Here is a 14569-nt window from a genome sequence, read left to right as displayed (position 1 = left end):
GACGCTCTGGGTCCATCGCGGGTGCTGTGCAGGGTCCTCAAGCCCATCACGCGGTGCCGGGGGTTAAAGGGCCTGCAGGTGTGGGGCCTCCAGGAGGCCATTGTATGTGGCGGGGCAGCCCCGGGTCTGCCCGGCCGGGCGGGCACCTCCGCCGTGGGTCCCGGGCCGGGTCCTGCTGCCAGGCCTCCCCGTGTGGACGGCAGTTCCCATTTCTCAGAACCACAGGCTGTCGGGGACAGGCGTCCAGACACAGAGTGGCCACGGTAGCCACAGGGGGACCCCCACCCCGGGGCCCTGCAGGGCCTCACCCTCTGGACGAGCACCCCCACCCCAGACACACAGGCAGATGCTGTTGTTCTTTGAGTGACTGGTGGTCTCCGGGGTCCCAGCTGCTCTGAGCGTGTGCGTGTGCGTGTGCGTGTGCATTCTGCGTGTGTGGTCGGAAGAGGGGGCTGTAGGTCTGAGGGACCTTTTCCTCTGGTGTCTGGGGCCCCAGAGCAATAAGACCCGGGTTGTCTGCAGGATGGATGCGGCGGGAGCACCGCTCCTGCCTGGTGGACGCCTGGCCTGTGCCACGTGGGTAGCAAGTGTGGGAGAGTGTGGGCCCCACTTCTCTCTCAAACTCTGGAGTCTGTTTTTGGGGCTGATTCCGTGCAGGGAGCTGGCCTCCGCCCACACAAGGGTGCAGCTGCCCCCCAGGCTGGGGAGGGGCCGCATCTGGTAGCTTGTTTCTTGTCTTCACTTTCCTGGTTTCTCGGGAGCGCCAGGGCTGGACTCGTGCTGGTCACTGAAAAGCGCGGAGGCACTCAGCCCCCATAATGGGGTCTTGATTTTGTACAGTTTGCAAGAAACTTAAGCACTTCAATCAAAATGGGCTGAAAGGTCCTTCACAGGTAACCTGGTCTGCCTGTGCAATTGTGCACATGATTGGAAAGTACACTTCAGATGATGGCTGGACCCCGACTGAGTGTGAGGTTAAGGGGGAATTTGTTACTGGAACGCCCTTCTTTGGAGGACGTGAATTTTGAAATAATTTAACTTTTTGTGCATTAAATGTGTGTCCACCTGCATGGCAGGGAGGAAGGCCCGGCGTCCTCACCACGCACTGGGGCGTCACAGAGCCGGCAAGCTGCCCTCGCTGACTCACAGAGGAGATGCTGAGCGGCTTTCTGTGCTGGTTCTGAGACCAGTCAGCACCTCGGGCCCAAGACAGGTCTCAGCTGGTGTGGTCTGGTCATGGGGCCTTCACTGTGGCCTCGCGGGTGCCACGGGCAGGTCAGCCACTCGCCTGCAGGTGCAGGTGGGACTTGGCCTCGTCCCCGCCGGGGCCCTGGCCACATGCAGGCTGCGTGCTGCTGTCGGGGCCTGTCGTCCGCTCACCCTCTCCTGCAGTGGAGCTGCGTCTGAGGGGCAGAAGGTGAGAAACCAGCGAGTGGGTGGTGACCAGACGCCCTGCGAACACGTGCACCGAGACGAGCGAGACATAAGCCCTGCAGCCGGGCCTCTGGGCGTCCTGAGACGCCACACTCGTGTTTAACGAGGCCACGTGTGCCCTTGAACACGCTCCGTGTGAGTCCTGTGAGCGGAGACGGGGGAGCGGAGGCCCTGCCTCCTTCCTGTCCGTCAATTCTCGGCAGAGCTCACACACCTGACACCTTGACGGCCTGTCGCTGCCACTGGGCTTCCCCTGGTGGGTTTTCAGAGAAACCGCTATGGACAGTTTGGATTAAAAGCACAGCTGTGCTCTGGGCATCCAACGGGGCTGTCTGACCCGCTTCGCAGCGCGGCCAGTGGGTGAGCGGTGAGTTCTTGTCTCAGGGCTGCTGGCCTGGGCAGACGTCGCCCCATGGACAGGACTTGGAGCCGTTGCAGGAAGAATGGGGCCTCTCTGACTGCCACCACGTCTGACACCCCTCTGCCGCCCTGGGCAGTGGGCAGAGCTTTTATGAGCTTCTTGGTGTGGTTCCTCCTGACTAGAGGACTGGCCATCACCTGCGTCCCCCTCACGGTGACTGAGCAGGGAACCCGGCCATAAGGGCGGCCCCGGGAAATGGGAGCAGACCCCCCAGACGTCGGCCGGTCCCCCAGGGGTCAGCCGAGGCCGAGGGGAATGTCCCGAGGAGCAGCTCTCGGCTCTGGCTGCGTGAGGGACGGGCATCCCCAGACGTCCGGTGGTTTTTCTCAGGTCTCTTTCTGTGTCCAGCAAGAGGCCCCAGCGTTGAAGTAGCCGTTCCTTCACGGACTCTTGTCGACGGTTGCGGCTTCTGCGTCAGATGTTGTCTCCCAGGTGGATTCTGTGTGCGTGGAGACCGTTCATGCCCTCACCAGAGGGTCGTGTGCCCCGAGTGTCGGTCACCCTTCCTCCCACTGAAGAGCTGTGGGTCTCCCCTCAGATCTGTGAGTGAGGGACACATTTGCACGTGCATGTGAATGTCTGACCCAGCCTGACACACAAACGGCAACACCAAGAAAGCGGCTACGTGGACACCAGCTCACTCTTCTGGAGACGGGAGAGGAGAATGTCACCAAGTCCGTGACGCTGGCGCGGGAAGTCGCTCTGTCCTTCAGTCTCCTCACCTGTTCTGGGCAGCTCTTGGAACCTGTGTGAAGCCTGTTTTGGCTTTTCTGCTGCACAACAAGCCTCACCAGAACTTGGAGGCTGCGGCCAGCAGCACTTTGTCTGCTGACAGTGGTGGGTGGCTGGGCTCGGCCTCTGGCCATCCCGTGAGCTGGCAGGTCAGCTGGGGCCGGATGGCGGCCTTCTGCCCGTGTGCAGACCTCCCCCAGCTCTCCTCGGCAAGGTGACGGCATCCTACATGGGTGCTAGGCCTCCGCCTTGGGTGCTGGTCTCTAAAGGGTTCCTGGAAATCCCCCGGAGCGGACGCTGCGGCTGGTGTGTGCCTCACACCCGAGGGCTGTGACTTGCTCCCGAGACGCGCTGTTCAGACTTTCCTGGCGCTGACCTGGGAAGTGGGGGTGGGGTGTGCAACGAGCGTCCACATGGACAGCTGTCGTCACCTCACCACGCCCGCCATCCGGGCAGCTGACCTCCGCAGGTGGTGTCCTAGGGTAGCCCTGCGCTGAGACCCCTGTGTCAGGGGCTCCCAGGGGGGCAGCAGGGGCACACCCACAGCGGCCTGGCTGTGCGGGCACCAGAGCTGCTGGCCCCTGGTAGCCCCCGCCTGGGACTTACCCTGGACGGGCCGTCGGGGAGAGTGCACTGACCCCAGTGAGCGGAGAGCGGCGGCTGGGTCCCTCTGCCCTAAGAAGGCTTTCCCTAACTTTCTGGCCTTGGAGCTGAGTGATCAGCCCACAAATCTAAGCTAAATGACACTTCCGACCGTCTGGGAGGAGACCGGGCTACCCCGGCTCCCGTCTGCAGGGACGTGCAGGTGGGCGGGACCCTGGCAGGTGAAGCAGGTGCTGCTGGGGTCAGCAGGGCCCCGGCCTGCCCTTCTCCTTTGGCCCCAGACTCTGCCTTCACTGATGTCCAGGAAGCACCCTGGCCCCTGTGAGGGACTGCCCAGTTTCAGGGACTTGCACTCCCTGTGGGCTCTCCTTGTGGGTCCAGGCCGGCCTCTGAGGTCAGCATTCAGGAGCCTGGGGCGGGGACGGGCGCTCAGCTTGGCCTTGGTGCCCTCCCTGCCCCTCCTGGGCCCGGGCTGCCCTCTCCCTGTGGGATGTGCAGGCCCAGTGTCCTGCCCACGAGAGGGCTGTCACTGCAGCTCCCTCCCTCGGTTTGCCCCAAACCCGCTCACCTTGCATGTGTCCTCCCCAAGGGCCGTGCAGAAGGTGGGCTGGAGCAGGAAGCCTGGACAGGGAGCGCCAGGCTCAGGAGGCCCCCGCTTCCACGTGGTGGTGCCCACGCAGTCCTGTCGGGCGATTCATTTTCACTTTTAGAGTCGGCTTTCCAGAGGTGTAACTCGCTGACCTCACGTGCCGCCCGTTCAAAGCTTGGAGGCTCCTGTGTGTCCAGAGCTGTCGTGCGTGCCCCAGGGCGTCTCCTCGCCCCCAGAGGAACCTGACCCGTTAGTGTCGCCCACGCCCCAGCTTGGCAGCACAGCCTGCTCTGTCCGCTCTGCTCGTCGGCGGGGAGCCTGCATGCCCGTGCCCGGCTCCCTCCGCCCGTTGGTGTCAGGTCCGTCCATGCGGAGCGTCAGGGCGTCGCCCCTCCGAGGGCTGGTAGCCGCCCCACCCCTGCCCCGCGTGGACAGAGCACATCCTGTTTATCTGCTCAGAGTGGATGGACACTGGTGTCACGTGTGATGCTGCAGTGACTGCCGTGTGCACACGCGTGTTCCTCCCCTGGGCGCACACCTGGCACCGGGTGCTGGGCCCTGGAGTCTCCACCTTCACCCTGGGGAGCCTCAGCAGGCAGATAGCTTGCCTTGCTCTGGAGGCGCGTCTCCTGGTCCGTGTGGCTCAGAGGGTCCTGCGTGGGGTGGGGTTGATGAGGGAGTAGTGGATGGGACACCTACTGACACCTGCCCCGGCCCTCCCCAGGTCACCCCTGGTGGGGCTCCACCTGCTCACGCCTCCTGTGGCTCCCGGGGTCCAGCCTGCAGGCCAGGAGCAGACGCACCAGGGACCCTGCCTCCTGGGGCCAGGGGAGCAGACGTCTGGCCTCAGACGCTGGGGTTCTTCCTGAAGGAGGCGCTGCTGCGTCTCCGTCCTCCCGTCTGGCCCGTCAAAGCCTCGCCGTCAGTGCTGCAGGAGGGTCTCAGGAAGGGGAGTCCGCTCAGCCCCCCGCCCCGCCCGCGGATTGAGAGCAAGGACCCGCGGCCCAGAGCCGCTCCGCCTGAGGCCCCGGCCCTAGGAGGAAGCCTCCTGGCGGGTGTGGCGGGGAAGCCTTTCCGATGACTCACGCGGCAGGGAATTCCCTGATGACTTGGAATATTTTTACTTCTGGGCTTGTGCACAGTTTCCTACTGAGAAGCCCAGTGAGCGCCTGATAAGGAGGCACACAAAGGCCTGTTTGGGGCTGGCCTTCCCGTCCTGTCCCTTCCCGGGGAGGCCGGGCTGCCCTGGGCGGGTGTCACAGGACGGGCGCCGGAGGCTGGAGCTGGGGGGTGGGCCTGTAGTCCCAGAGCGGGCGATGATCAACACTTCTCCCTCCTGCCCCGTCCCTGGACAAGGCCACGTGTGCGTTCCCGACCGTAAAGAGACGCTAGCCTTTAAGAGTCAGGCTCCGTTTAGGGTCCCCGAGGCCTGCCCTCTGCCTGGAATCCATCCTGGAATAAAGAGGCCAGGGAAGCCGGGGCCAGAGCCCCCACGCCAGGGTGGGCGGGAATGCAGGGAGCAGGGGCTCTGAGCACCTGGGACTGAAGAGCCGGCCTGAGGGGATTCGCTCTCGGTTGGTCTAGGGCCGGAGGGATCTGCGCCTTCCAGAGCCGTGAGGGCCTGGGAGCTGGCGCAGCCGGCAAGGCCTGGCCCGCCCGCGGACATGGTGCGTAGTGGGATCATGTGGCCTGCTGGCCCCTGGGCAGGCACCCCAGGACGGCATTCCACAGGCCCAGGACGCCCTGGAGGGGAAGGACCCTGTCCCCTGGGGGGCATGTCCTCAGCACGCTCGCCCCGCCGCCCACTCCACGACTGCATTTCCCTTCGTTTTTGCTCCATGGGTGAACCTGCCAGGCGCTCCCGGGAGGCCAGTCCAGTCTCTGGCCCCTCCTGGAGGATGGACAGTGGTGGACACTGGGTGATGCTGGGTGTCCCTGGCCCCTCGTGGGCCTCCGTCTCCCCTCTCCTGGGCAGGTGCTGCCCTTCCCCATTCTGGCCAGGGAGGCCTGGACACTGTGGAGAATTCTGTTGTGGGCCGTGAGCTGTGGCTCTGCCAGCCTCTGTCAACAGGCAGAGAAAAAGCAGCTGCATGGTTTTGCCCCCAAACTTCAGGTTTTAACACTTAAGCTGCTCAGTGAGGGAGGGACAGAGATCGGCTCTGTCATCAGAAAACGTGCTGTTTCTAAAAGGCATCAGGGAGGGGGGAGAGGTCGTCACAGGCGGAGTCACTCTGATTTCCTCAGACACGTGGCGGGGGAGGCGGGGCACCAGCACATCCGGGCGGGTCTAGGCCGCGGGCACGTCACAGCGGCCCTGGGGGCCCTCAGGTCCATGGGCACCGGGGCCGGAGTCAGGGTGTTCTTTCCCCCGGGCCCTGAGCTCACGGGGGAAAGTTCGCCGCTTTGCAGACCTCGCGATGCCTTCGAGAGCAGCGGGCTGTTCTGTGGGTTTCCTGTTGTTTTTCCCAGCGGAGAGGTGGTGCAGTCTCTGGGCCGTGGGGCCCTGCTTGCCGTGGAGTGGGTCCATCTGGCAGATAACTCGCGCGGGGACCTCGGGCGTCCCGAGAGGCCGGTGGGGTCCTGGCGCCTCAGCCTCCCCGTGACTCATGCTTCCTCCCCGCTCCGCCCTCCACCCCTGCCCGGCCAGCACCGCCAGGGAGAAAAAGGAGATCTTGTTTAATTTATTTATAATTTAGGGTTTGTAACACACGCACATCTCTTCTTTGCAAACAGAGGATTAGGACACTAAATGTATCCATAGCTATAGTGATTCGTCTGGGGAGCTGACTCGTAAAAGATGGAAAGGAAAGAGGCCTCCGTCGGAGACTGACGTCTGTTAATTCAAAATAACGGCCAAAACCAGTCCCCCGACAGCGTGCCTGCCAGAGGGTTTTCCAGACTCTGGAACGCGCTCCCTCCGTCCCAGTGAGCGTGGGTTCCCGACCTCGCCCCCTCCAGGGCCCGAGACAATGTGCCCTTTCTTTCACTGGAGGCTTTTCGTTTTTTCAAACATGCAAACGGCCACTGGGGTAAAGTTAAAAATACCTTGTGTTTTGCATTGGTGGATCCTGATGTGGCAAGGAGCAGACACAGGAGGCGTTTTCTCCCCCCCCCCCCCCGCCCCCGGCAATTCCCTGAGCAGAGGCAGGGCCTGTGGCCCTCGCTGCGTCGAACAGCTCTGAGCCCGGAGTGCGCCATGCACACTGTGGGCCGGAGCCAGTGGGGCCGGAACCCAACCCAGACCTGGCCCACGTCCCAGCACGGCGCCCCTCTTGCTGGGGTTACCCGTGTTCCTCCAAGTGTGGACGCCCTTCCGTGGCTGCGCTGGGTGGGGGTACTTCTGCAGAGCAGGGGTCTGTGGGCCCCTCCAGGCTCCCTGCACTCAAGTTCTGGATTTGAGCTTCTCCCGACTGGGTCTGGCGTCCACTCTCCCTGCTCAGCACGCACGGCAGCCCACCTGTGCCAGCAGGCGGTCCCCACGGCCGACCAGGCAGGGGGAGCCTCTCACCAGAGGCTCCTGCGTGTGAGTCCTGTGTGCCTGCGTCCGGGTTGTAATTTCAGGTGGTGGCCATCAGGACGTGAGTAACGGACTCTCCCTCCCCTTCCTTGCAGACGGGCACCACATCTGGGAAATGGAGGCGAAGACTGATGGAGACCTCTGCAAGCCGGTGAGTGCGGCCCTGGGGTGAGGGGGGAGACGTGGGGCCCGGGGCCTCCTGACCACAGTGGCGGCGGCCTGGCCCGAGATACCTGGCTTCTCGTTTGTTGAAATGAACCGACTAATAAAAATAACGGAGTAGGGAGTAGAAACGATGGAGAAACAGTTCCTGAAACGAGCGCTCTCAGGATGGAAGGTGAGGTGAGGTCTTGGACACGAGTGACCGTGGAGGACGGTGCGCCATGTAGGCGGCAGGCCTCTTGCCAGGGGGCATGGGGGCACTCTCACGCCCGGGGCTCCTGTCGCCATAAGCTGCCTTTGTTACCAGGGCCCCCCCACTGGCCGCTGCCCCCAAGGGGGACGCTGTGTGAGCCCGTGGGTGCCTCCGGGGCCGCCGGCGTCCGGGGCTGTGATTCCTTGTTTGTCCTCAGAGGGCAGTCGGGACCCGGGCTCCAGGTGGGGTCTCACCTGCCAGCCAGGGTGCCTGCGGGGCCTTTGCCCCACCTTGTGTGGGGCTGCCGCGCTGGCTCGGGGCTGTCCTGACGCTGGCCCCCACAGCTTCCTTGGCTGTCTGCACACGGGAGCCTAAGTAGTGACCGCTGTCCGGGGCTGTTGATGGAGGGGGCTTTGTCTGAAGTTCCGTGGTGGCTCCACTTCCCTCTGACGGCTGTTCGCAGGGTTACTGTCCTCCAGCCCCTCGGTTTCAGTCTGTCTTTATATCTAAAGCAGGTCCCCACACACAGCAGAGAGCTACGTCTTATTTTTACCCACTGACACGCTGTCCTAGTCGGGGTGGGCAGACCGTTGGTGTTTAACGTGATCAGTGATGTGTGTGGGTTGATGTCCACCATGGAGTGTGTGCCCTTCTTGGTCCCAGAGAAGCAGCAGGAGTCTTCAGGTAACATGATGCCCTGCAGCTAGCAGGTGATTTTTTGAGAAAATTCAAGTTTCTTCCAAGCTCTCTAGCTCATTCCCCCAAATGCTGTTAGAGATGTGCAGACAGTCCTCCCGAAAGTGCAGGAAATGTGGGCTTTGCTGGAGGGGTCTGGGTGGTCAACCTCTGCCCTGGGCCGGCCCCTCCCTCCACACAGGTGGCTCCGGGAGGAGGCAGCACCTTTAAGGCTGTGACTTAAGCTTCCTCTTCCAAGCTCTGGTCCATTTAGCAGGGGCCTTACAAAAGTGTCAGAGGAGCAGATTCTTCCCTGACTCCAGGAGTGAAAACTGTGTCCACAGCCCTGCTGCCCTCATGGGTGCTGGGCCTGCCGCCTCACGTGCGCACTGCTTCCTGCCTTCCCCTGAGGAAGGGCCGCTGGCTCGGGCAGCTCGGCCTCCACGCTGGACTCCTGGCCCAAACAGGCCGTTAGCTGCAGAGCCAGCCTTCGGGTTTGCCAGGACAGGTGCCACCTCCCCTCTCCTCGCTGCTCCTGCCCTGCTGGTCACCCCGAAATGTGGGCCCACAGCCCCCGGTTCCAGCTCCAGCGTGGGCCCGAGTCCTCTCCACTCCCCAGGGCCCGTGTGGCCGCCCCCTTCTCCCTGGGCAGGAAGGAGAGGCCGCAGAAGTGGTGCATCTCTTGGTATCAAAATAATTCCACCAAGTTTGCATGTTCAGATTTTCCATCAAGTTTTTTTTTCCACTTTGAACAGTGGGTATTTTAAAGGGAGCCGAACAGTTGACAGTTGTATGTTCTAAACGAGTGGGGAACAAGTGAACGGTGGTGGCCTGTAAGTTCACACTTTAGTGTAAGTTTACTCAGCTTACTCTTTTCTTAACTCTTCACTTTCACTTAACTTACACTTTCACTTTAAGTTCATCTCTCTTGTCTCTTAAATGACGTCTACTTTTATATTTTTTGAATTATAAAAGAATGTCATATTCATTGTGGAAACTTGGAAAATACAACAAAGCTGTCCTGGAAAAAGGACACCGCCTGGTGTAATTTCACCACCGTCAGCGCTCGGGCACGTTTCCTGCCCTTCTCTTCCTGTTGTGGGTGTGTGTCGTGAGCTCCTCTGCACATTCACACACACATACGTGGACACTGTAGCATGCGTATTTTTAAAGCCAAGCGGGGTTGCGCTGTGTGGACGGTTTGTACACCGTCATGAGTGGATTTTCCGCACCAGCTCGCGTGGATGCACCGAGCGCCCTGCTAACCCTCAGCCTCCCGTCAGGACAGATCTTCTTACCTTACGGCGCAACCCAGCACCAGCGCCCCCATGGGGATGGCGTTTTGTCACATAATTTCATCATCTGCCTATTTAGAGGACTGAAGTATGTCCGTCTGAGCCCACATCAAACTAAGAGCTCACAGAACCTGGAAATGCCACCTGCCTGGGTCGCCCACCCACCCGGGTCACCGGCCTGCCCGGGTCGCCTGCCACGACACTCCCTGCAGCCACCTTGTGACCCTGAGTCACGTCCCACTTTACTTCTGACCTCAGCTCAGGCAGCGCTCCTCCCTGTCTCGCCTCACTTCTGTGTTGAGCCGTCGTTGGGTGTCAGCTGTGTGCCCACGCCAGCGTCACCTGTGGTGTCTCCTTCTGATAATTGAATCCTCGGTAAACATCCCTGGAGGTGGCGTCTTTCTAGTCCCCGGACAGGTGGTGAGACTGGGACTCGGGATGTCAGAGCCAGGCTGGACACCTGCCCGTGTCTGACCAGACCTGGGCGCCCACGGTGGGTGCAGCCTCTCGGCCAAGATGCAGGCTGACCAGGCACACACAGCCGTGGGCCGTGGCTTCTTCCAGACCAAAGGAGGTATTGAAGCAGTGTGTTCCCCGGCGCGAGTGTGGTTCCGAGGACAGACCCAAGAGGGGCTGCAGGCCAGCCCCAGGTCAGGCGCGTCAGGACGTCTGAGCACCAGACAGCCCAGATGCAGGCGCGCCGACCCCTAGCTGTGTCCTTCCACAGGGTGGGACACCCCACCGCCGTATTTTTGTATCTGTACTTGAAGGGGCAGAGTTTTGTAAAAATGTTGCTGTTTAACTCAAAACACGGACGGGTAACAGCAACCTCTGTGAAGCACCCTGTTCCATCTGTGCTTGACGCCCACCCCTCCGGAACCTGCTGCGCCCGGCTCTCCTGTCCTCTTCAATTCGAGGGGTTGTGGCTCGGGCTGTGGGCCCCCGGAGACACCTGCAGGGCACGCTTCCCCTGGGGCTCCATTGCCGGCTACCTGAGCAGGGGCTCCCGGCTCCACCCACGAGTCAGCCCAAGCGGGGCCCTTTGTCCATTTTCTCACGGTCATGATTTGGGGGCAGAAGGGTGCCCAGTAGCCAGTCCTGTCTCAGCATTTGTCCTCACAGCTTCTCTCCTGGGTTGAGTTGGTGGCATCTTAGGTGAAGCCCCAGCCTCCTGCCCACACACAGTACCTCAGACCACCTCTCAGCTCCGGTTTGCGGGAGTCCAGGACCCAGGGGCTGTTCACCCCTAGGGAAAACCCTCCTTGTGCTCGACGCTGTGGAAGGGGCTTGTAGGCGACTGCCTCGCGCAGACGGCTCTGCATTTGGGACGCTAACGGTCTCCCTCCTGTCTGCCACTTTCTCACTAGAACTCGCTGGTGGTCGAGATCCCGCCTTTTCGCAATCAGAGAATAACCAGCCCAGTCCAAGTCAGCTTCTACGTCTGCAACGGGAAGAGAAAGAGAAGCCAGTACCAGCACTTCACCTACCTGCCCGCCAATGGTAACGCTCTCTTTCTAACCTTGAGTGCTGCGAACGAACCAATGGGGTGCTTTTCCTAAGAGACACAGGAGCTGACTGCCGCAGCGGTGACACAGTGCGGTCCCACTGTGCGCTCGCGCGGCTGCCGTCCGTTGGCACGGTCACGTCTTCAGTTCTTCCCAAAGAAAAGCGAAGCTTCTGGTGTATTTTCCTTCATTGCTGTTGGGGTGGGGCTGCATTTGGGGTCATTATGATCGTGTTGCTGGCTGCTTGCACACACGCAACAGCCAAGGGGGGAAGCACTGCTCTTTTGTCTGAAAAGCTGGGGTGTGTTTAAATCCCGTGGAAGTTTAAAGTGGAGAAGCAAGTAGCTGTCATTATTTTGCAGGTGCCTTTAGAAATAAACCCTTTCCATGAAGCCTGAAGGCCGGTGCCCGGCGTGGTCCTTAACTAACACTGGTGATTCTCACGCTCCCGCTAACGTCCCACACAAGCTTTTTGTGAATAACTGCATCTCCCCGTGACCGTGCGGCTTGCAGCCCGGAGTGCCTTTCACTCGACTGAGAGGTCCCTTGTTCAGGCTCACGTGCTTTGAGGACGGTTTCTTTTCCCTAAAAAAAGTCCTGTTCACCTCTTCCACTTTGCAGGTGTTTTCTTAAGGAAAACACCTGCTGTCTGTCGTTCCACCCTGACCTGGCAGGAAGCTGAGCCTCCCCGCGTGTGCTCGGAGCCCCCGGTCCCGTCACCCTCCTCCCGGTGGACGGGTGTGTCCAGCGAGGACCGCGTCCTGATTGGCTGTGTCACGTGCACGCGCAGCCATCAGTCCTGTTACACTGCAGCTTTTGTTCTAAAACCTTAAAAGAGATGCGTACAATCTAACAGAGACATCATAAACTAAAAACAGACTGCAAAATGAGCAGTGTCGTCATTTACTAAAATCAAGGAATTCTTGTAGGTTTCCGCTTTCTCTGAATGTGTAATGTCATTTACATGATAGAAAGCTCTGGGATGCCCGAGTAGACGCCAAACAGAATTAACTGTTTTGGGGACAAACACTAGCCATGCCTTTCCAAGTTTGAATGACGTGATTGTGTTGCGAAATCGCGGCGTCGTGAGCGTGTTCAGTCACAGGAGCGCAGCAGCGGCGTTTGCCCCCCGCCCTGGGGCCCAGCTGCTTGTGGTCTGGGCCGCGGGCGCCTCGTGCCTCCTCTGCATTCGTGGGGTAACGAACTACGTACCTTACAGAAGAGAATAGGCTCTTTTTAATGTGATGATTGTGTCCTAATTAAAATTCGTATGTGCTTGACTGACGGAAAGCTATGCTTTACGAAGAAAATGGCTTTTCAAACCAGTGTAGAAAGCAGCTTCCAACATCGATGTTTTCTGCAGTGCCTGCCCCGGATTTACCTCTCGCTCACACAGACCCCCCAGCGTCAGAGGGGGAACGGCCGGTGCTCATGGTGTGCCTCTCCGGGGGTGGGGGGCAATGCCCCAAAGACAGGTTACTGAGGTCATGGGGCAGGGCTGTCCCGAGTCACTGTCTCCCCTACCCCACAGGAAACCTTCAGTCCTGCAGGTCCCTCCCACAGGGGCCGGACAGGCTCTCTGCTCGACACCCCCCACCCCCACGTCTGCCGACACGCCCCACCCCCACGTCTGCCCGACACGCCCACCCCCACGTCTGCCCGACACGCCCACCCCCACGTCTGCCCGACACCTCCCACCCCCACGTCTGCCGACACCCCCCACCCCCACGTCTGCCCGACACGCCCACCCCCCACGTCTGCCCGACACCCCCCCCACCCCCACGTCTGCCCGACACCCCCCGCACCCCACGTCTGCCCGACACGCCCACCCCCCACGTCTGCCTGACACGCCCACCCCCACGTCTGCCGACACGCCCCACCCCCACGTCTGCCGACACCCCCCCACCCCCACGTCTGCCCGACACGCCCACCCCCACGTCTGCGGACATGCCCCACCCCCACGTCTGCCCGACACGCCCACCCCCACGTCTGCCCGACACCCACCCACCCCACGTCTGCCGACATGCCCCACCCCACGTCTGCCCGACACCCCCCACCCCCACGTCTGCCCGACACGCCCACCCAACCACGTCTGCCCGACACCCCTACCCCAACGTCTGCCCGACACCCCGCACCCCCACGTCTGCCCGACACGCCCACCCCCCACGTCTGCCCGACACCCCCCACCCCACGTCTGCCCGACACCCCCACCCCCCACGTCTGCCCGACACCCCCCACCCCCACGTCTGCCCGACACCCCCCACCCCCACGTCTGCCCGACACCCCCTACCCCCACGTCTGCCCGACACCCCCGCACCCCCACGTCTGCCCGACACCCCCCACCCCCACGTCTGCCCGACACCCTCCACCCCCACGTCTGCCCGACACCCTCTCACCAATGCTCTGTGGACCCTGGAGGTGGTGTGCCACCCCACCGGTGGACCCCTCGCCTGTGGGGTCAGAGCACAGAGGCCTGGCCATCTGTGGCCTGTGCCGCTGACCCTAGGCCCCAGCCCCCTTCACGTCGCTCCACACAGTCTGCTCCATCCGCGGCTGGGGTGCCCAGGCTCCCCACCCCCGGAGTACCCTGCCCTGCCTGCCTTCCTGGGGTGGCGGTCCCCATGGCGCTGTGACCAGGCCAATATCCCGCTGGACTGTGAGCTCCCTGAGAGCGGGGACCCCCGCCGGCCCCAACTCCATGCCTGAATAGTGGAGGGCTGCCCTGTGTGGTTTAAAAAAATAAATGAACAAATGAAAAACCAGAACTTCAGTTTCCAGCCTTAGGTTTGGTGTTTCTCTCGCGTCCTCACCGCCTTCCTCAGCCCTGGGGCTGTCTTCACTCTGCTGACGGTGGTGCCGCTCCGGGGGGTGGGACGGCCACCCTTGTCACCTTCCTCCCAGCTCTGAACTGACCTTCTGAGGCTGGGACTACAGACACACTAGCCTCGCCCTCCGCCCCTCCTCTGCTGGCTGCCGTTTCAAGTTGTTCAGACTGGAAGGAAGTCCCACTGGGCGTGTGGGGACCTCTGGGCCCTGGTGGCCTGTGTCCTGGCTGCTGGGCTGCGTGGGGCTTGGGACAGTTTGGTCCTTTCTCCCTCTCTGGGGCGGAGGGGGGGTAGCATGTTTAATTGGGGGAAAGTGTCCACTTGAGTGCAAGACGCCATCAGTGAGCAGCTCTAGCACAGGGGTGGGAAGGTCCCTGTATCCAGCCCGTCCTGGCCTCTCTGGGGCAGTGGTCACAGCCCTGTGCAGCCAGGGAGGTTCTACTAAGCTTGCTTGTTGCTGTTTTGGTTTACCTGTGCTCCTGCAACCTTCTGAAGGAGAAACGTCCCCACACTCTAGTGACTGAGCTGAGGCGCCCTGGTACCTGTCATGAGACAGACATCCCGCCAGGACCGGTCATGCTTCCTAAGGTTGTCTAGCACGTCCGCTCCGATTAAAGA

At 61.6% G+C, this 14569-nt stretch overlaps 1 protein-coding gene across 7 annotated transcripts in view; it reads left to right on the top strand.

Annotated features, from left to right (window-relative positions):
- The window catches only part of NFATC1 (nuclear factor of activated T cells 1), a 91035-nt gene that overhangs the window by 39933 nt on the left and 36533 nt on the right, over positions 1-14569 (top strand). For 6 of the 7 annotated variants that reach the window (XM_032470663.1, XM_032470665.1, XM_032470666.1 and 3 more), the window contains exons 7-8: positions 7392-7447; positions 10989-11121. In XM_032470663.1, coding sequence (XP_032326554.1) covers positions 7392-7447; positions 10989-11121 — 189 coding nt within the window. Of the gene's footprint in view, positions 1-7391; positions 7448-10988; positions 11122-11488; positions 12739-14569 lie in introns of those variants that run through there. The other variant, XM_032470669.1, reaches the window with a different exon arrangement.

Source organism: Camelus ferus, chromosome 30 (genome assembly GCF_009834535.1).
Source record: "Camelus ferus isolate YT-003-E chromosome 30, BCGSAC_Cfer_1.0, whole genome shotgun sequence".
Lineage (NCBI taxonomy): Eukaryota > Metazoa > Chordata > Mammalia > Artiodactyla > Camelidae > Camelus > Camelus ferus.
Note: the sequence above shows the minus strand (reverse complement) of the source record. Positions and strands in the feature narration are given on the sequence as shown.